At 36.4% G+C, this 21091-nt stretch overlaps 2 protein-coding genes across 2 annotated transcripts; both read right to left on the minus strand.

Annotated features, from left to right (window-relative positions):
- Positions 1-1836: 1836 nt before the first annotated feature.
- On the minus strand, positions 1837-3759 carry LOC113328536 (L-type lectin-domain containing receptor kinase IX.1-like). The gene has a single exon (XM_026575618.1). The coding sequence runs from the start codon at positions 3757-3759 to the stop codon at positions 1837-1839; it is 1923 nt and encodes a 640-aa protein (XP_026431403.1).
- Positions 3760-17828: 14069 nt separating this feature from the next.
- On the minus strand, positions 17829-19061 carry LOC113328537. The gene has a single exon (XM_026575619.1). The coding sequence runs from the start codon at positions 19059-19061 to the stop codon at positions 17829-17831; it is 1233 nt and encodes a 410-aa protein (XP_026431404.1).
- Between the last annotated feature and the right edge of the window lie 2030 nt (positions 19062-21091).

A 21091-nucleotide genomic window follows, 5' to 3' on the forward strand; every position in this document is an offset into this window, starting at 1 on the left:
GAGATATGGCAAAGAATCAGAGTAAATGTTTTATTATTATTTGAGGTATAATTATCTAGCGCCAAAATGTAGAAGCAGAAAAACCTACAAACTACACAAAGACTAACTCCTAGATCTAAACATCACTCATTATCAAAATGTAAACTGTAAGTGTTAGAATATAAAGATTGATACCAGATTTACGGGGTTCGATTCATAATGGGATCTACATCCACGGGTTGTTTCACTATGAACATTAAGATTACATTTAGACTTCATTAATGATTTTTGGTTGAAACTCTAGCTCTAAGGCGGTGGAGGAATAAAAAGATGAGAAGAAGAATATATGATTGGCCTCTCTTGCCATTTGTTTTCTCTCTCTTAATCTCTTTGTTTTTTTAGTACTAGGCTAGATAGAAGAGGAAATTACATTTACATCCTTTGCTTACAAATAAAGTTAAGATAAGATGTGGGTATTCCTATAACATTAAGTTGTTTCGGGTCTTATATGACGTCACGTGTCGAGTCACATATTTTGCATCTACGTGTTTATCAATGAAGAGCTAGAGAAGTTATTATGGATGAGATATACAGTTGAAAGCAGGTGGAATAATCAAGGTGTGGAATTGGTGGTAGTCAAATTTCATTGTTGTTGTTTCCTATCCATACTTGAATTACCTTTAAGCATTGGTGGTAGTCAAATTTCATTGTTGGTGTTTCAATGTTGTTTTCCAATTTCCTTGATTTCCAAAGTAGAGAAAAGAATGCAGTTCTAACTTCTAGCTGAACTATGGCCTAAACAGCGACGAGTACTAGGACATTGTTGAAAATTACAAAGAAAAATGTGGATTTCTCCGTAGAAAAGAATCTTTCTAAAGTCTTTCTCGGAGTCTTAGTGTTTAAAAGATCAACCTTCCTTGGAGTGATGCATGTGAGCCAAAAAAATGTGGTATTCATCGAAGTAATTAATGCATTTATAGAAACAAAATTGTCTTATCAAAAGGGTCCTTCCGTGGTATGAGATGTGAGTAAGAACGTATATTAGGGGCAACAATTACCTTAGTCAAAACTGCACTAAGCGGACCTGGAAACAAAAGAAACCAACAGTAGTATACAGATAACAAAAGCACTTTGAAATTAAAGTAAAGGTAATGTTGTTGGGAGGTTTGAAGTCGAATTAATTTGGTGGATCGAAATATCAACGACATATAGCCATTATGTGCTAAGAAAAACCTGATGAGGTATGTTCCAGGAATATCTAACAAAAGTCGAGAGGAATAAATATTTTCAAATTTTAAGGACTACATTTTCACCGGTTCTCGGAAGGATTTTTTCAGTTACAAATTCATTAATTATATATTCTTAGCCGGATAATCACTGGATGGAATTATATAAATACTTCTCTTTCATAAACACCTCCAATGAGTATAATTAAAAACTTAGAATTAGTAATAAAGCATCATATTAAGTAAACTCAACTACCAAAAGTGGTTAAGTTATGTTTTAGCGCGGCAGTAAGTAATAGATCAGTGTCACACTTCAATTTCTGCTTCGCAAATATAAATAGATAAGTATACTAGTTAATTTATTTAACTAAAGGTAGGTTTACGAAAAGAAAGAAAAATGGAAGGCACTTGAATAATGATGAATTACAGATAAAAACTAGAGTACTTAATCGCTTGTCGGGTTGTGGTCCGTTCATCCTGATTATAAACATTAAAACATATATGAACAAGGTTGAGGAAGAGTGATCGCCTGAGGCAAATTATTATTAATACAATCAGTGATGTACAGGACTGGATGCCATTAGTCCGAGAATCACCCAAAGATGGCATTGAAGCAAGCATACACACATACTCATCGATGTGTACGATGACCTTGAGTAGGAAGGTCTGAGGGAAGATTCGGCACTGGAGATTCTAATCTGAGAAAATTATTCACTTGCCTGATGGAAGGTCTAGCATAAGGATCAGAATGAGCACACCATAGACCTATAGCCATTAAACTTTTCATCTGATGTACATCAAAATTCAAATGTAGTCTCTCATCGGCTGCTCCATTGATGTCTCCCCTTTCGTACAGTTCGCGAACCCACTCTACCAGTGAAACTCCCACAATTACATCCACCGGCTTTCTCCCACAAGCAATTTCTAGTGCAACGATCCCGAAACTAAAAACATCGGATCTTTTACTTGTCTTACCCGTTCTTAAACATTCTGGTGCTACATAATTCATGGTGCCGGCGCTAACCGTTGTTTTACAACTCCGGTCAGGATCAATAAGCCTTGCTAGACCGAAATCACCGAGTTTAGCATTAAAATCCGAATCCAACATTATATTACTTGATTTAATATCTCTGTGAACTACACATTGTTCCCATTCTTCATGTAAATATAGTAATGCAGAAGCTAACCCAATGGCTATTTTATATCTGACATCCCAAGGGAGAACATTTGCACCTCGAAATAAATGTTTATCGAGGCTTCTGTTTGGCATCAATTCGTAAACGAGAAGCAATTCATTTTCTTCGTGGTACCAACCAATGAGTTTAACCAAATTTCTATGACGTAACTGGCTTATAATCCTTACTTCTGATTCATATTCTTTTTTTCCCTGTTGTGATCCCCCAGATATCTTCTTAATGGCGACATCCATGCCACTCAAAAACCCTTTATAAACACCCCCGAATCCCCCCTCTCCAAGTTTCCCTCCCTCATCAAAGTTACTAGTTGCATCAACCAGTTCTTTATACGAGAACCTCTTAGGTCCCTTTTTTTTCTCAAATTCATTGTTCATCAACACATCAGGATTTACATTGTCGTCATGATTACTATTCTTCCTTGAGCTACTCCTCTTCTTCCACAAGAAATGTGAAGCAAAACCAAGCCCAAAACAAAAAATACCCACAACAACAACTATAAGAACTTCTTGCACAACCACCAATCTTCTTCTTTTTTTGAAGGATTTACTTGTTTCCTTTCCAACATATTCCAAAGTGGAATTGAATCGCCAGGAATGAATGTTGTACTGGCCATTAGAACTGTCATGCACGGAAGCTGAAAATCCGACACTAATTTGCTCCGGTAGAACCTTGCTTAGATCAACAATATGATTCACAATAGAATTGTTGAAAAGAGGATTATTGTAACTTAGAAATACACTTAGATTTTTGGTAGCTGCGTCATAAGTAACCTGTGCATAAGCCGTTCTTCCATCTTTCATACTCCCACTTTCTAGAGACACATTAGCCGCAGATGTTATCGAGTTAACGTCGATGCCCACATGGTCAGCACTTGGATCCCACGGGTTCTTAAAAGTGTCAAACTCCACTGCAACTATTTGATTTTTCATAAAGTGTTTTTCAGCCACTTCCATACTCATTAAGCCAAGATATCCACCACCAGAATTTGGAGGAATACTCGACTCGAAAGGGGAGAGGAAGAAAGTGATACCGTCGCAAAAGTTATTATCGATAGACTTTATTACGAAGGAGAAGTGAGTTTCAAAATCCGTTAGCCTCCCAGTGCTTGAATCCCAAAGTTGGATAGGTTTCGAGTAAGTTGCACGGCCAACATTTCCGTTAAGAGTTATGACATTACCTGCTAGAACAAAATCATTTTCTAAACGTATTCGAGGATCATTGGCTGTGAAATTTGAGAAGTCGAAGGAGATTGAACTTATTGGGCTAGGAAAATGCAGTAATGTTATGATGAATAAAATGAAGAAGAAGAATGAAGAAAGAAAATGAGAAGTTGATGATGAGTTGTAGCAGAAGGCCATCGATTTGATGATAATTGATGAATTTTAATTCTGTGCATGAAGAGCTGGAAAAGTTGAATATAATACATATAGACACTTACTTACCAGAGAGCATTATGCAGGAAAAATATCTTTCTGAATCTTCCTGGAAACTTGGTCAAAATGTAAATCTCAGTGCAGGTGAGGCTCAGAAGAAGTTTAATTTGTAAGCATACTAATTATGACAGTACAATGACGCATTTTGAAGATGTGTCAAAATGGTCTGTCTTTGTACCATGAAGTAAAAATGTTAGAATTTCTGAATTTCATATCTTCGGAGGTATTTTCTTAACTTTTAAAAATTGCTAAAAATTCACAATCAAATATATTCATTGACGGTTCCTGTAGATAAGATACATTAAATTCCACCGAAGATGTAGAATTTTGAAGCTTCAAAAACAAACTAAATACAAAGCTTTCTCTCAATCTGTCTTTATTGACGATGCCAGATTTGGAAACACAATAATGCATTTCAAAGAAAATATAGTCTAGCTCTACGTGGACTTGGAAAACAGACAGGATATATAAAGCGACCCTGCCTGCTTCTCATAAATATCCATAATCGAATAACTACCCTTAATCTTATCCTATAATTGGTGATTAGTCCACCAAATATTCAGATTTAGTCCCCCATATTTCTGTGAAGATATTTAGCCCCTTTCATGGGGTTCTGGCTCGCCACAAAAGAAAAGAACAAGTTGCAGAGAAGAGACACCATCTCCTTTAATTACCGTAAAATAAAGGTCATGACAAATATGTTGTCATGGTTCGATTTGGTTCTAATGGTGGTTGTAAATTTTGAAGTTTTTTTTTGATCGGCAAAGAAAAATATATTGATCAAAAAAACGAGGGTACAAAAGATTTGGACCACCCGGAAGAAAGAAAATAAAGGAATAACGGACTATTCCTTTGTCAAGAAAAAAAACAGAAGCCACTCCCTGAACCAAAAATTAAAAACGACTCAAGGAGGGTTGAAATATGCTCTTGGCCAGTTATCAATTACATCAGGAAAAGAGAGACTTTGACACTCCTTAAAAACCAAGCACCAACAGAACATTTCGAATTGAGCTTTGCTGATTACTGCCTTATCTGAATTTTGCTTCCCATTGAAGACTCTGTTATTGCGCTCATTCCATATACACCATAGTATCACAGCTGGGATAATACTCCAGATTTGTGTTTTAACCTTGTCGTCTTGAGGCAACACCCAAGAAAAAAGAAGGGTCACCACATCTGGAGATAAAGTAAAAAAACCACTTGAGCTTTTCGATGAAGAAAGTCCAAATCTTTTTTGCAAACACACAATGAATGAAAAGATGATCCGCAGACTCGTTCTCATTGCAGAATAAACATGTTTGTGGCACCTCCATCCCCCTGCTTCGTAGCATGTCTCTTGTGGGTAAGCTTGAATGAGCAATAGTCCACAAGAAAAATCCTATCTTAGGCGGAACTTTTAACTGCCAAATGAACTTGAATATATTATTAACTGGAACAGTGTCATCCTGATTTGCTAATTTATCATAAGCTTACTTGACAGTAAAAAAACTTCTTGTTGCTGAGAGACCACTCCAACACATCTTCTTCAGCCATATTTAGAGTCACATTTCTTAGTTCAGACAGCAACCAATCCATTTCAGTTCTGACATTAGAGTTGAGTCTTCTATGAAGTCCAATATCCCAAGTGATATTCCCTACATGGTGAACCACACAATCTGACACATAGGCATCTTTCTTTCTCGACGAGTTGTATAGATTAGGAAAAACATTGCAAAGTGGATTTGGAAGGAGCCAGTTATCAAGCCAAAACCTGACTGAAGTCCCTCTATTCACCTTGAATCTAATATAACTCTTAAAAAAAGCTGCATTTCATAATACCTTTCCAGGCTGCCCTGCCAAATGAAATATTATAAGACTTTGCAAGCCAAACCACCCCATCAAGGTCATACTTCTCAACTACAATCTTCTTTCATAAAACATCTTCTTCTTTGGCAAGTAAATTTTGAAGTTATAAAGAAGAGGATAGGAAGGTTGGCGCACAATGTTCACACACTAGGTGACCATTTCCGCACCGATTTCTCAATAAAACTTAAACAAAAATTAATTTGAATCTTATGTCCTCGGGATATGTTCGTCTTACAGAACTCTTGAACGGTGTCTTATTAATGTGAAGAAAACTAAAACAAGAAGTCAATATTTTCAAGAGACAATGGATCGAATGCCCAGATATTTAAAGTTTCAGGTCGTAATGGACGGGTAGAAGTATGGGCTGGGTGAAATGGACGGGTGTAATATATATTTTAAATGAACAAGTTTTTTTGATCGAAAGAGAGAATATTATTAGAAAGGGAGAATATACAAATTGTGATAATTTGAAAGAAGGAGAGGATTGAAGAACGAAAATGAGAATTTGTCGAGGATTTGCAGTAAATACCCATTGTTGGTTATCAGTGGACATGCACGAAGGCTGAAGAGGTAGACAAGTAGAAGTTAAGGTTCTGATTCTCTCTTTTTACGTGACTATAGTGATAGGGCCACAAACCTTGTTTGATTTGAAACGAAAATAAATGCAACCAAAGGAGATTAATTGTGTTGTCGGAATGACTTGTTCAAATGGGTTATATTCTTTGAGTAAAAAAATGGCATAGTGATAGGTCTCATAGTGAATGGTTTTCAAAGCAGAGTACTCTGCTTTTGAAGACTAATTTGTGGATATTTTAGCAAAGTACATTATTCTACTATAAGGTGCGTTTTCAATGAGTCCGGTTTGGTTAACGAAGTTAAATCTACAGTCCTAGCTTGGGCAGCTGCAACAGGACATTGTATTCACTTGAATTTCTCAAGTTCTGTACTAAATACCTGTGATTCTATTTTCATATAATCTATAGCTTTGTTTTTTCATGGTAGAAACTATGTACATTCTTTTACTTTTTAATACAACTTCCCTTTTGATCAAAAAGAAAAACCCATGTATTAAAAAGAAGTTGACTCCAAGTGCAAGGTGAGGCAGAAAGGTCCATACTAATTTATGATCCATTACTGCATCATGGTACGATATTAATTCATTTTTAAGAATTTAATGTGAATCGATTCATCTGGAATTGATGGAAGACTCTGGTATCGCAGATTTTCCTTATCAGTTTATCTGGAAGGAGTCAGTCCCACTTAAGATTAACTTTCTAGTTTGGTGTATTGTGCATGAGAAGCTGAACACAATTGATATGCTACAAGCTAAAGGGGTAGACATTAATAACTCGTGTATCCTGTGTGGTGATGATACGGAGTCGCATGATCATATTTTTCTCCACTGTAAAATTGCGCATAAATTTTGGTCTGCAACAATTCCAAGTAGCTTATGATCCTGGGTACTTTCGAGAAGTTTTAATATGTTAGCAATTGGTTGGCATCATACGAATTTTTCAAATACAGGAAATTACATTTGGAGCCTAATACCATCTGCAGTTGTTTTTACTCTCTGGACGGAAAGAAGTAAACGTATTTTTGAGCAAAATCATGTTTACAAAACGGATTTAGACTTGGAGGTGGAAGTTAAATCTTTAATATTCTCTTGGGAAAATGCAGCTGGTAGAAGACTTCATATCAATTATGCTTTCTCTATAATGGCTAATTGAGAAACCTTGTTTGTGTAATCTTGCTGCTTTCTATTTCCTTTTCCGTTATCTACTTCTTGTAGAACCTTGTACATTCTTTTTCTTGAATAAATTTTCTCTTTTGATTAAAAAAAAAATAAAAAATCCATCTGGAATCACCTAGCAGGGTCGAGGCCAAGAAAACCGCCGACAGGAGGAGCAACAAGGATAGTATCATAGTAAGACCATGACCATGTAAAAGTAAAAGCCTAGCTAGCTAGGAGGTGCCTTACTTAGGATGAATCGAGTTGTACAATCTGTGGCTGGTTTTACATCTTGACCAGCATTATTATTATGACGAGTCCTAAAAATACATAAGAATTCAGTTAGAGAGTTGTTGTACCAATACAGTGGAATTAATTGTTTTAAAAGAATGAAAAGAATGTTGTTCTATGTATCGTTGGAACAGTAAGAATTTGTAAGTTAAATCAACCGATATTCATTGAGACCATGCAGGAAAATTGGCATCTTTCCTCAGGAATTAGCCAATGTTTCTACTGCAACAACCTAAAATTTCTTACTGACATTTCCTACAAGCATTTGTTGATATGAAAATTCCTTTTTCATCTTTTCCACCATATTTTCAGCACCCCCTGCAGCCCTCCTAGCTTTTGATGTTCGTTTAGTGATCAGTGATGAACTAAAATCGAGTGGAAGGAGGAGTTCGTTACAATAATCCAAATTTAGGAGGAAGAAATCTGAGGAGGGAAAAAAACTGAAGTAGCGGGGAACTGGGGTGGGTTGGTATTCTTCCCAAGTCCCCTTTCTAAGGTGAAGAAAGAAGACTTCATTAATTTGAAGGGGAACTCTGGTTGGATAGATCGTATTACAAGTATATAGGCCATAAAATTAATGATCTAACTTAACACTTAACCCAATCTTGAGAGGAGTTTTTAATCTTTTTTAAAATTCGTAGTAGTTTGCAAAATTAAATTGCTGAAAACTCATGATCATATAGTGGATGCCTGGATGGGTTATATTCACTGTGCATACCGGTACATCAAAGAAGTTTTTTCATACATAAAATTTTGACGCTTATAGATATTCACTGTGCATAGCCAACAAGCAAGTTGTATAGTGTAGGTTTGGGGTCTTTATGGAGGAGGAAAGGTAATAATGATCTCAGTCAAAGTTGCACTACCAGTTTTTTGTACTCGAGTTATATATATATATATACATATCCAGGGCCTAGGTAGACTTGGGAATTAATGATAAGCTAACATAGGGAACAAGGAAAACAACACTATCATGACCATGTCAAAGTCTATGCGAAAGTCTTCTTGCTGCTGATTAGTTCAGAATTAACGGATGCAACACGGATTATAAAGAAACACACTTCCAAAGAAAAGAAAATGTAGCTGGGGAGGTTCATTCGTAAGGACGGGTCTAGCAAGGGATTAACCTAGGATAATAAGGCTATAGTCACCGGTCCTTTGAATTGGTAAAAAGAATTTACTTACTACATGCATTTACGAAATTTCTTTTGTTATCCCATCGAGTTATTTCTCATATTACGTCCATACAAAAAATTATGTTATACAAGTATGTAACTCGTGCTATACACGGGGCCAGTGGGTATTGATCGGTGTGGCGGGGCTTCGTCCAGCACCCGTTGCCCAAATGCATTAGAACATTTTTCGGAAAATTCTTGATTAGTCTTATTTTCTTCAATGATGGGTAAGCAGGATACTCTTTAGTAATCAAATTATGACATACACGGAATTTAAAAAGACTTGCATGAACACAGGTTTGTTGTCTAATGATCACAACATGTCTTATGGTGATAACTTGACAACATCATTCCTGGTTTCTATTTTTTCTTTCGGTTTCTATGAACTTCGTCTCTTGGTTCCTTTGGTAATATATTCCATCTTTACAATCGGGAACAAAAAAAACTTGCACATGTTGAAAGTATGAATGGAATAGATTTTCATTCGTGCAAAAGAATTGTTGCCAAGCTAAAAAGGATATCCTTTGTCTACAAAAGACTTCCAAATTATGATATTCTTTACCTGCCAAAGAATTTTGTGTTAGAAATGCTTAAATCATATTTAATTCGAATTGTGGTCAAGCTAAAAAGGATTTTCAAATTACCAGCCTATTCAGGTCATACCTAATTTCTTATAAATTGTCCGTGTATGGTCTAAATCAACATGAAACAAAAAATAAGCTTAAATGAAACTACATAGTATATAGTATAGTATAATTGAGGCACGAATACCATCCAATAAATTAATAATTATAATGAGTTCCACAAAATTCATAAATGTCACGATTTAAAATTTGATAGCAGAGGGTGGACGGAGAATAAGTATACGTCTTAAAAGTAGTGAGTTCAAAAATTTAACACTAATACCTATTTAATCTAAATAAATATAATTTAGCTGAATAATTATTTTTGATCACATCGAATTAGTTGAGTGAGATTATTTGCCTAGTTTAATTGGGGGCCATGGAATTTTGTTTGCCCCCCAAAATTTTCATGGGTGTAAATATCGCAATATGAATATACTATTTTACCCTTCACTAATTGAAAATCAGTTTCGCTAATAAACTATCCTAATTAAGGCCCCTAATCTATATACCCTAATTAAATCAAAGAGAAAATCAATTTTGCTTTTCATCTTCATCTTCCTCTCCTCCCTTTCTCTTCTCCACCTTCACCATTAACGACTCCACCTCCACCGAGAAAAATTCTTCGAACCGATTCATCGCGTAATCGTCGATGATAAAACTTTAATCGACGATTAAATTATTCTATAAATATGGCTAAAACAAAGCAAACCGCTCGCAAAGCACTTCAAATTCCTAATCTTGTAGATACGGTGAATGCAAAGGTGTACGGGCGAAGATCTCCTGAAGCAAGCAAATCGAAACCCAAAAAGGGAATGGCTCCAATTAGAGGGTACATGAACTCAAAACCACCTGCTATTCGATGTTTTTGTTGTTTTTTTATTGTGTAATCGAGATTGGTAACTGAAAAATAGAAGTTACAGAGTGAGAGTCGTTAGTATCGAAGAAATAATACCCTAACGACTCTTACATTGCATGCTTTTTCTATGAAAAATCGTTAACATGTTAGTGTAAATATGACGGCCCTTGTTCTGCTACTTCGACCTTTTGTGCCCTAGAATAGAGTTTTCGCCATATTAGGTTGAAGATGACGACTGTAGTTTGACGACCTCAAATTAGTGCGTAACGACTCTGGGTTGAACTTGAACTGCCTTCTGTTGGATAAAATGATAGAGTCGTCAGTAGTATATAATCCCTAGACTAGAGTCGTCAGTAATCTATAATCCCTAGAGTCGTCATCTCTTTTATTGGGTCGGCAGTTACTTGTTTGACGACCCAAGTTTAATCTTTAACGACCCTTTAAGGACCAAAATCATCCTCACTGTCCAATTTTTGCAAAGAGTCGTTACTTTATAAATTACAGTCGTTACTTTGTAATGAAGAGTCGTTAGTTTGCTAGAGCATATCATTGATGACTCTTTAACTGATAGAGATAAAGTTGATGTCTTATAAAAAAAAAATCGTGTTTGGAATGTAGTGACAAGAAAACGAAAGACAAGGTTGAAATCACCATAACTCCTCCTTTGAAACCTCCCCGCAACGATAAATACTTACTTGCCGGTCCATTGCGCGGAATAAGGCCGAGTGAGGTATCATTTTCTATCACCGAACCAAGAGGCAGTAAGGTGGTGGTAGAGGTCGAGATGGTCGACTTCAACTTATGTTAATTTTACTTTATGAATTGAACTTAAGTGTGTGTTGAAACAACTTATGTGTTTGGTTTGGAGTCTTTGTTTGGTTTGAACTTAAGTGTGTGTTGGTAACTCCCGTGTTTGTTGAACATACTATGTTTTCAAGTATGCTCGTTAGAACCATGTAGTACTCCAATGCAGACAACATTTCCCTTCCTCATACCAAGGGTCGTCATCTTCTTTTTATAGTACTTTGACGATCCTAATTGTATTTACCACTTCAACACACAGAGTCGTTAATATCCTCAAATAGAGATCTAACGACCATTTTTCCCAAAACATCCAGGAGATGGAAAGAATATTTCTGGATAGAGTCGTAAGTGTTTATAATATTTCTGGATAGAGGTGAAAAAAGACTAACGACTCTGCGTGACCTAGCTAAAAGAGTCGTCAATGTTCATCAAACAACGCTAACGATTTTTCATAACATGTAAAAGTTGCAGGTGAAAGTCGTCAAAATAATCTCAAAAAGGCTGACGACTACAGAGAGTCGTTAGTTTATCCTACACCCGACTATAACGACCCTAACACTGGATGTTTCAATGGTGGCCATCAATCGACCACTTGGAGCACCATTCAGACAATTTGAAGAGTATATGAAGTTTACTTGATTGTTTTGGCCTTGTGGTTCCTCATTTTGAGTGTTGGTTCCTTCATCTTGAGCAATGGGATCTTCATTCCAACCATTGTTCATGCCTTCCTCTATCAACATCTCCTCATCAAACATCCAACCCATATCATTAGTTGAGACACTCTTACCATCAACACAAACATTGTTGTTATTTGAAGCTTCACCAATCTCATTCCCTCCACTTGAATCACTCATTTGTGAAAACCCTAGGTTTTCCTCTCAAAACTCCTCCTCTTCTTCTCAACACATAAAACACATTTTCCACAAATTTAAAATCAGATTTTAATCATATAAGGGCAGTTTTTCCATTTAGAAAATATTTAATCTAAATACACTTACCACACCAATCAAACTAATTAATTCCTAATACTAATCATATAAGGACAGTGTTGCCATTTAGAAAATATTTTTTTAAGGGATGACCCAAATTAGGATTGGGTGATCTTTTTTGTCCCTTAGTGCACGGCCCCAATTAGAAGTTATGGCCGCCAATTAAGGTAGGAGTATTTGACACTCTGACACTCTCCTTGTGCACAAAGGTAAAGGTGCAGTATTGCTCATTTTCTTCAGCCCAGTTATAAAAAATTTATTCGGGTGTAAGATGATAATTTCTCTCTAATATGTTTAATCTTCTTTGTTTATTTGCGTTCACGTGTGCCGCTTTTCCAACTTGTAGAACTTAATTGGTGTCCAAAGAGAGAAAAACATCAAAATCGCATATCAGAACAAATAAAGGGATAAACATGCATGGAGGAGAAATGCCACAAACCATTCACTTTCTTGGATTAACTCCATGCAAAGTTGAATACCATTTTAAATAAATTTAACTTTTATACATTCAAGTATAGTAATTTTGTAATATCTTCAAGTACAGTAATTTTGTTTTCATATATATTTAACATGTGGTTTTGCTCGTAAACCATAGAAACCAACTTAAATTACTGAGCAAAGGGAAAAAATGAAGAAAAAAAGTTAGATCGATGACCAGAAGCCCAGTTCATTTTCCATTGCTACTAAACATTGTCAGCTGATCATGCACCTTGCCCGAACACTGTATGATCAACACCTACTGCATATATATATGCACAAAACAATACAATTAATAAGATATGTTGAGGATATGTGAAAGAGTACTTTACAGAGATGAGAGACAAAAGGGCAACTTTAACACACACAGACACACAAAAAAAAAAACTATCTTGTTCGACGATATTGTGCATGAGTTTGCATCTACTTCTCAAAAAGTATATGTTAATATGTTTCCAGGGATATCCCAAAGAAAGGCTCTAGCGTACACTTACCAGTTTCTTTGTTCGTTAGCTCATCAATCATCTAGTTGTTCCATCTGTTGGACAAAAAAGAACACAACTAAATTCATTAGGCAAAATTTACATAAGACTAAAAAAATGTCAACACTACAAATGTAAAATAAAAACATTGAGAATATACTTCAACTTCTTTGACCATTAACCAACGGGGATTACCCAGTTCGCTTCGCACCATCAACATGGAATCTTTTCGCTCAAATGAGTCAATCATTATACCTGATGTCCGATGAGTCAGTTCGTTTCTAAAGACTAAAAACATAGTCGAGTCATTTTAATTTCCTTTCTAACTGTGAATATTATGCATTTCACGTAGTTCCAAAATTAACACCACATGGCCGTGTCTAATGTTTGTCGGACGCATCTTCAAGGCAGTTGATTTTACACTTGATGGGATCAGTTTGGTGGTTAAGCGGCTCAGTAACCAGCAATATACCTAATGACAGGGTACTCTGGTATCATAAAATGCAAAAGCCCATGTTATGAGATGATCCAGGCCATCTAATTATAAACGAAATGGAAAAATAACTTGATGTCTGCAGTGACTGACAAAAGAAGTATATACGTTCCTGGTTATCTGAATCAGAGAAAATTCGGAGTTCATCCAAAGAACCATCATTGACATCACACTATATTGGAATTAAAAGGACGGTATAGGTTGGTAGATCAAGGCAAGAATTTTTACTGCACCCAATGGGTTGCATGGACGCTCCATTTCTTGAGCCGTGTTCGCGTCCGACTCGCGTCGGACACGGGACGCGTGTGAAACACTGATACGACGTGTGTCCAATGCATTAATTTGCGCGTCATGCACGCATCTGGTTTGGACGCACCGATGACGCGTATCCGACGCCTTTTTATTTTCATTTTCATTTAAACTTTTTCTTTTGTTTTTACTATTATTAACCAAACGAAGAAAGACAAATATTTAGATCAATAGTTTAGGTCTTTATTAGGGTTTTGTAATGGGAAATGACATCACATATACCCTTAGTTGTGCATGTGTTGTTTTAAGAATGTGTTTTGATCGTGGCATGTGTTTAATAGTGACTGATTGGTTGACCTTCGGCATGTATAACCAAAGATATCTTCTTTTCTTTTGAAATTTATACACATGTAGCATCATATTCTAATTTTTAGGATCGAAATACTTGACTTTGATGTATAAATACATGATTATATTATATAAATAAAATATGTATATACGTGTCCGCGACCTAATTTTTTAAAAATTTGGCACTTTTCGCGTCTGCGTCATGTCCGCGTCTGCGGCTGTGCATCACAGTGCACACTCTTCGATAATTTCGGAGCATGACTGCCACCTGCACCTTTAATGCTCAAAAAAGGTTGGGAAATTATTTAACAAATCCACTAAACTTGGATATAAAAATTGAATGAGCAAGAAAGGTGTTGTAAAAATTCACATGTGGTAAGTACGGATTACTATATTAAAAGTAGTTATAGTATGTTTTACGTCTCTAGATTCATTCAATGTGTCTGTATGATACTAACCTGTTAAAAATGATATGGCGTCAAGTAAATATAGAACTTACAAAATAAGGAGGAATTAAAATAAGTAAGATTGTTTACTTGAACATGATATTTGTCTTCGACACAACAATTGTCAATTGTAGCGGGGTGGTTCCCCAGTCCTCATGCAGGTTCACACCATCGCACCTGACTTGATTATATCTTCCAACCCCTCTGACTCAGCACTGGTCCCCTAAAGAAGTATAAGCAATAAGTAGAATGACATTCGGTGAAATAGGAAACTTCAAGATAATAACCTCTTTCTCTTGAAGGAACGGGATATGTTGAGAAAGTTGCTTTGTGCGACACCAGCCAAATGTTGAGGTATCTGAGAATGTTTTTCTTTCATGTTTCGGATGAGCAATTAGAGAGAAGACGTACAACAGTCCAATGTTGAAGTCAAACGAAATATATAACTTTCAAAGATATTTGAGGTACTTCAACAACAGAGAAGACATCGTCGCGCATGGGATTTTTCTAGCTTAACGTTTATATTTGTTTCCCAATATACATAACTGCAGAAATTTGGTGAAGGTTTTTTTTCCTTTGTAAGCCCTGCTTGCTATAAGGAAGGCCAATTTGGTTAGTGGCTATTATTTAGTGTTCATAAATTGTGAACTTTAGTGTGTGATTTATAGCACTTTTTGTTGTAGTTCATATATCTACGCAATTTAAACACCTATCGATTCTAAAATCACATATGGATCTTGGACATACTCCCGATATCTAAAAACACGTGTGTGATACGAATGGGGATATTCCTCATACTTTTTTTTTGATCAAAAGGGAAGTTGTATTAAGAAGTAGAAGAATGTACGTAGTTTCTACCAGAGGTAGATGAAAAAAAAAGCTATACATTACATGAAGATAGAATCCCAGGTATTTAACACAGAACTTGAGAAACTCAAGTGAATACGATGTCCTATTGCAGCTGCCCAAGCTAGGACTGCAGATTTAACTTCGTTAACCAAGTCATCATCTGTTTTATAAAGATATTGAGTTTCGAAACGTCTACAGTTCCTTTCTCTCCAAATCGTACTGACAATTTCTGCCGGAATTTCAAATCCCAAATATAATTACCAGAGCTTGAGAATAAATGGTGATGCCACATATCTGCTAAGATCTTCATAGAACCAGGCAGAACCCACACCCAACCTGTTTTAGGGATCAGGCTAAACCATATCTTACAATGGAGAAATAAGTGGTCTTGCGACTCACCACCAATTCCACATAAAGCACAAGAATTATACAAGTTCATACCTTTGTGTAGAAGTACATCTATGGTATTCAGTTTACCATGAATTAGACTTCACATTAAGATACTGATCTTAGGAGGTATTGCATGCAGACTTCCAAATAAAATGATACGGAAAGTTGTCGATACCAAATTCACTAACCAGTTTTGCATAAAGTGATTTGACTGTAAAGACCCCCGTGGTGTTGAGTCTCCATCTTCTCGTGTCTGGCAATCCATCCCGAGCTGGTGGGTTGTCGCCAATAACAGTTAGAAGTGCAGCGTAATCTTCAACCTCTTAAGAATGAAGTACTCTCTTGAAATCAAACTTCCAATTACCGTCCGAAGATACCATGTATGCTAACTTGACGTTTCTATCTCTTGATAACTTACACAAATTTGGATAAACAGTTGCTAGAGGAAGTTGACCACATCATACATCATTCTAAAAGGAAATTGCTCTACCTGAATGTAAATACAATGTGCAGTTATCGTAGATTAAGCTTGCCATTTCATCAATGCTCCGCCAACAAGAAACACCATAAGATTGAGTTATTTTACCAGGATTCCAAAAGGAGAAATCATCCCCATATTTGTCTACTATAATTTTGTACCAGAGTTTATTCTTTTCGACACCATACGTCAAACACCATTTAGCCAATAGTGCTTAATTAATTAGATTAACTTGGCAAACACCAAGACCACCTCTCTCTTTAGTTGCACGGACCATGTCCCAATTAACTAAATGAGATGTGTTTGCACCATCCTTGTATTCCCATAAGAAATTACGCATCTTCTTTTCTAGGATCTTAATAACTGAAGCAGAGGCCTTAAACAACGAAGAATAATAAGTGGGAAGAGAAGACAAGATACATTTTAGAAGAGCAAGTTTACCTCCTCTAGATAAAGAGATCCTTCTCCAAATAGATAATCTAGCCTCAAACTTCTCAAAAATTGGATCCCAAATTACTTTAGAGCCAGACTTTGCACCAAGAAGCATCCCCAGATACATAAAAGATAAGCAATCAGTTGAACAACCGAATTCCTCAGCCCAGATAGCTAAGTCAGGTACATCCCCAACACCAATGAGTCTAGTTTTAGATGTATTTACCTTTAGACCAGCGATGAACTCAAAGCAATGTAAAACAGAGAATAAGTTATGTAACTCTTCCTTGTTATTATCAACAAAGAAAATAGTGTCATCTGCATAATAAAGGTGATTGACTATGATGCTTGTAGGGGAAACAGAGAAGCCACTGAATAAACTTTGATTGGATGCTTTATCCATGAATCTAGAAAAACCTTTCATAGCAATATTAAACAAAAGAGCAGAAACCGGACAACCTTGTCTTACACCTCTAGTACTAGTGAAGTAACCGAATGAAGACCCATTAATAAGAACCGAAAAGGAATAAGTAGAGTAGCAAAACCTCAACCAATCACACCATTTCTTGCTGAAACCCATTTGTTGTAATACAAATTCGAGATATCTCCAGTTTATTCTGTCAAAAGCCTTCTAAAAATCAATTTTGCACACAATTCCAGGTTTTCCAGACCTAAGTATGGAGTCCACCAACTCATTAGCAATTAATGTACCATCAATTATTTGACTACCTTCAATATATGCACATTGCACCGGAGAGATGAGCTTATCCATAACAAGTTTAAGCCTTGTAGCTAGAACTTTTGCTATGATCTTGTAGACGCTTGTAAGAAGACAAATAGGTCTAAAATCTTTTATAGTCTCAATATGATCTTTTTTAGGTACAAGAGTAATGAAAGTAGAGTTATGTTTAGAGTTGATAGTACCTGTAGTGCAAATTTCGTTTACCGTACTCATAATATCTTCCTTGATAAAACGCCAACACTTCTTAAAGAAAAGTATTGGAAAACCATCCAGACCCGGAGCTTTATCATTAGCTAAGTCACTGTAGCATGCAAAACTTCTTCTTCATTAAAATTAGCTTCTAAAATAGAAGCTTCCGTGTAGGTGATAGAATCAAATTCAATCCCCTCTAAATCAGGTCTTATAACTTCTTCTTCAGTAAATAGTGTTTTATAGTACTCCACTATATGATCTTCAAGCCTTCCTCTGTCAGAAACCAATTTATCACCAATGTAAAGTTGTCTGATTTTGTTGTATCTTCTTCTAGCAGATGTGTTACTGATGAAGAATGATGTGTTCCTATCTCCTTCTTGTAACCATTTAGTATTTGATTTGATTTTCAATGAAGTTTCCTCCATCTTTGAAATCTTCTCAAACTCCACTTTGTTCTGAAATTGCATAATCCGCTCCTCTTCATTAAGAATATTATCTTCCGAAAGTCCATCAAGTGTTTGAATATTAGAGAGAATAGCATTCAGCCTCGTGTTGGTGTGACCAAATACCTCTTTGTTCCAGATTTTTAGCTTCTCTTTAAGTACTTTTAACTTCAACCATAGCACAGTGCTAGGAGTACCTGCAAAACAAAAAGAAATCCACCAATATTCTAATAATTGTAAGAATACATTCTCCAAGAACCACATAACTTCAAACCTAAAAGGACTAGGTCCCCATGATGGGTCAGAAATATCTAAAAGGAGTGGGATGTGATCATAGGTGGGTCTGGCTTTGGATAATTGGGTAACAAATGACAAGTGTTGTTCAAAGGATGGGGATATAAGAAACCTGTCGAATCTGCACATTACCAGGTTTGCTTGACCATTTGACCAAGTGTATCTTCCTCCCTTTAGAGGCAGGTCAATCAGGTCATGTTCAACTATGAAATGGTTGAAGTTATGCATACTTCTTGTAATCTTCTTGCAATTCTTCTTCTCAGCACACTTTGTTATTTTGTTGAAGTCGCCACCAATACACCAAGGAAGATTGATCCAATATCTACAAATATTATCAAGCTCAATCCAAAAATTAGTTCGCTCAACAGGTTTGTTCGGCCCATAAACATTCGTGAGAACCCACTCAAAGTTGTGAATCTTGTTTGTACAGAGCATTGAAAGAGTATAATCACCAACGAGTGAGTCAGTAACTTCCACAAAATCTCTATCCCAAAGGATTAACATACCACCCGAGTTCCCTACAGATTGTTGTAAAGTCCAGCCAACATTCTTGTGTCCACAAATCTGCTTAATGTCCCAAGATGAAAAATGCATCATTTTTGTTTCTTGAAGAATTATAATGGGAGCTTTAATCATATGTATCATCTTATGCACCACTTTCCTTCTACATCTAGAGTTTAGACCTCTAACATTCCAAGTTAGGATCTTAAGACTCATCTGGAACAGTATTTTCCCCTAGAACTGGCTGACCTTCTTGCTCTGGAAGGAGGAGAGTTAATTACTTCAACTGAAATACCCAGCCTCTTCAATTCATTTCATAGCTTAAGTGGTAGAACAGGCTGTGACACATAATCCATACATATACTCGAAAAATCCTCACCTGAGATGTCCTCTGTAAGGGGTTCAAAACCAGGTAGAAATTCAGGCGTGCTTGTGTCTGAAAGTTAAAATGGTTCTGCATCATCAATGTTCACGAAAAATGAGTCTTCTAGACCTGGTAAAGGCAGTGCATACTGAAGCTCTTCGTGTACGGATATATTATCTACACCATCAACACAAATAACATTCTGGACAGCAAAGTCTTCATGGATTTGTTTCTTTGTTGGAAGGATGGGAATTGGTTTGATAACAGGTCCGGAGCTGGAAATCCTTGAAATTAAGAATTTCCTAGTATGATTCGGCATTGTGGGGAAGATAATTCCAAGTTTGATACCAAAATCAAACAACCGGTTAACTTCAGTCCGTATCCAGGCTGGGACAAAGAATTGATTAAACTTCTGGGTATTTTTGGATTGCAGATTATGGTAATGCGACTTACTTGTATTAGGAATTATCATTGGAGATGTACATGCTAAACTGCAAACTTCAATGGGGGTAGGTAACAGATGGAAGGATGATGGATTAGGATGCAGGCAATGGTAATCGATGATGGATTTGAGTGTTTTAGTTTCCTGGCCTGTATCAGGTGATTGTATGGGTGATGCTACAGGGGACGATTGAACAGAAGGGTTTAGAAGATGAGTTGGGTTTACAGGTGCATCACAAGTGTCTGGGATGGATAGTCTGAAAGCTTCCAAACCTGCTGATTGAGACGACACTTCAATTTCCATGTCAGAGGCCACGTCCTCAATTTCCACGTCCTTTCCACGACATTAACCAAATCAGCTGGTGCTTCTTTCGGGGTGATATCAATTTCTGTAAAGCGGGTTAACAGATTTGGAATGGAAATTTGCTGCCAAACCTGAGTAACGGGCCTATGTTTTGTTTTCTTCTTCTTCCTATTCCGCCTTTTCTTCTTTGAATGCTGCTGAACCGGATACTTGCCATAATTAACAAATTTATTAGGTGTTAATATAGGCGCATTGTTAGAATAAGTTGACTGCGAGATATTCTCGGACGTGACAACTGCATTATTATTATTCTGAAGATACTTCCTCTTTTTCGCCCTACTTGTTTCCATTAAATCAGATGTAACGGATATTTCATTGAATGCGGGATCCGAATTTGTAGGAGGCGTAATGAGAAAACTATAGTCGGCAGAGGTGGATTTCTCTGTAACATGAATGTGGGCTGTGAACATCTGCTTTCCAGAGAAAATCTTGATGACCATAAGGATAGAATTAATTCCATTTTTGTTTCTGATTTTCATATGCATAGCATGAAGATTGGTAAGTTTTAAAGTCACAGTATCAATCATAAGTAATTCATCACAAGCTTTACCAATTGCATGGATGACTTCTAGAGACCAATACTGGAATGGGACACCAATTACATCAATGTTGAAAACATAATGATGAATATATGCCGAACCCCAAATATGTGGATTCCATCGAAAGATTGAATAGGTGATATTACGTGCAGTGAACTGAAAATCCAAATTTGCACGGGAAAAGTCATCATCTACATAGAAAATAGCCTGAGTTGAGTTTATAGGAAACAACTCAAATACCTTTTGAATCTGTAGTTCAAAAATGAGGATGTTACCAACACTTAATCAAGACCTGACCTTTCGTGAAGAGGAGATAACAAAAGCATTATTCCATCCACCTAAATGGGTTGAATTATGATCAAGGTGTATGAACTTGCCATATTTTGAATTATTAGTTTTGATAGAGCATGGTGCAGCA

This window comes from Papaver somniferum, unplaced genomic scaffold, assembly GCF_003573695.1.
Source record: "Papaver somniferum cultivar HN1 unplaced genomic scaffold, ASM357369v1 unplaced-scaffold_11, whole genome shotgun sequence".
In the NCBI taxonomy this organism is placed as follows: domain Eukaryota; kingdom Viridiplantae; phylum Streptophyta; class Magnoliopsida; order Ranunculales; family Papaveraceae; genus Papaver; species Papaver somniferum.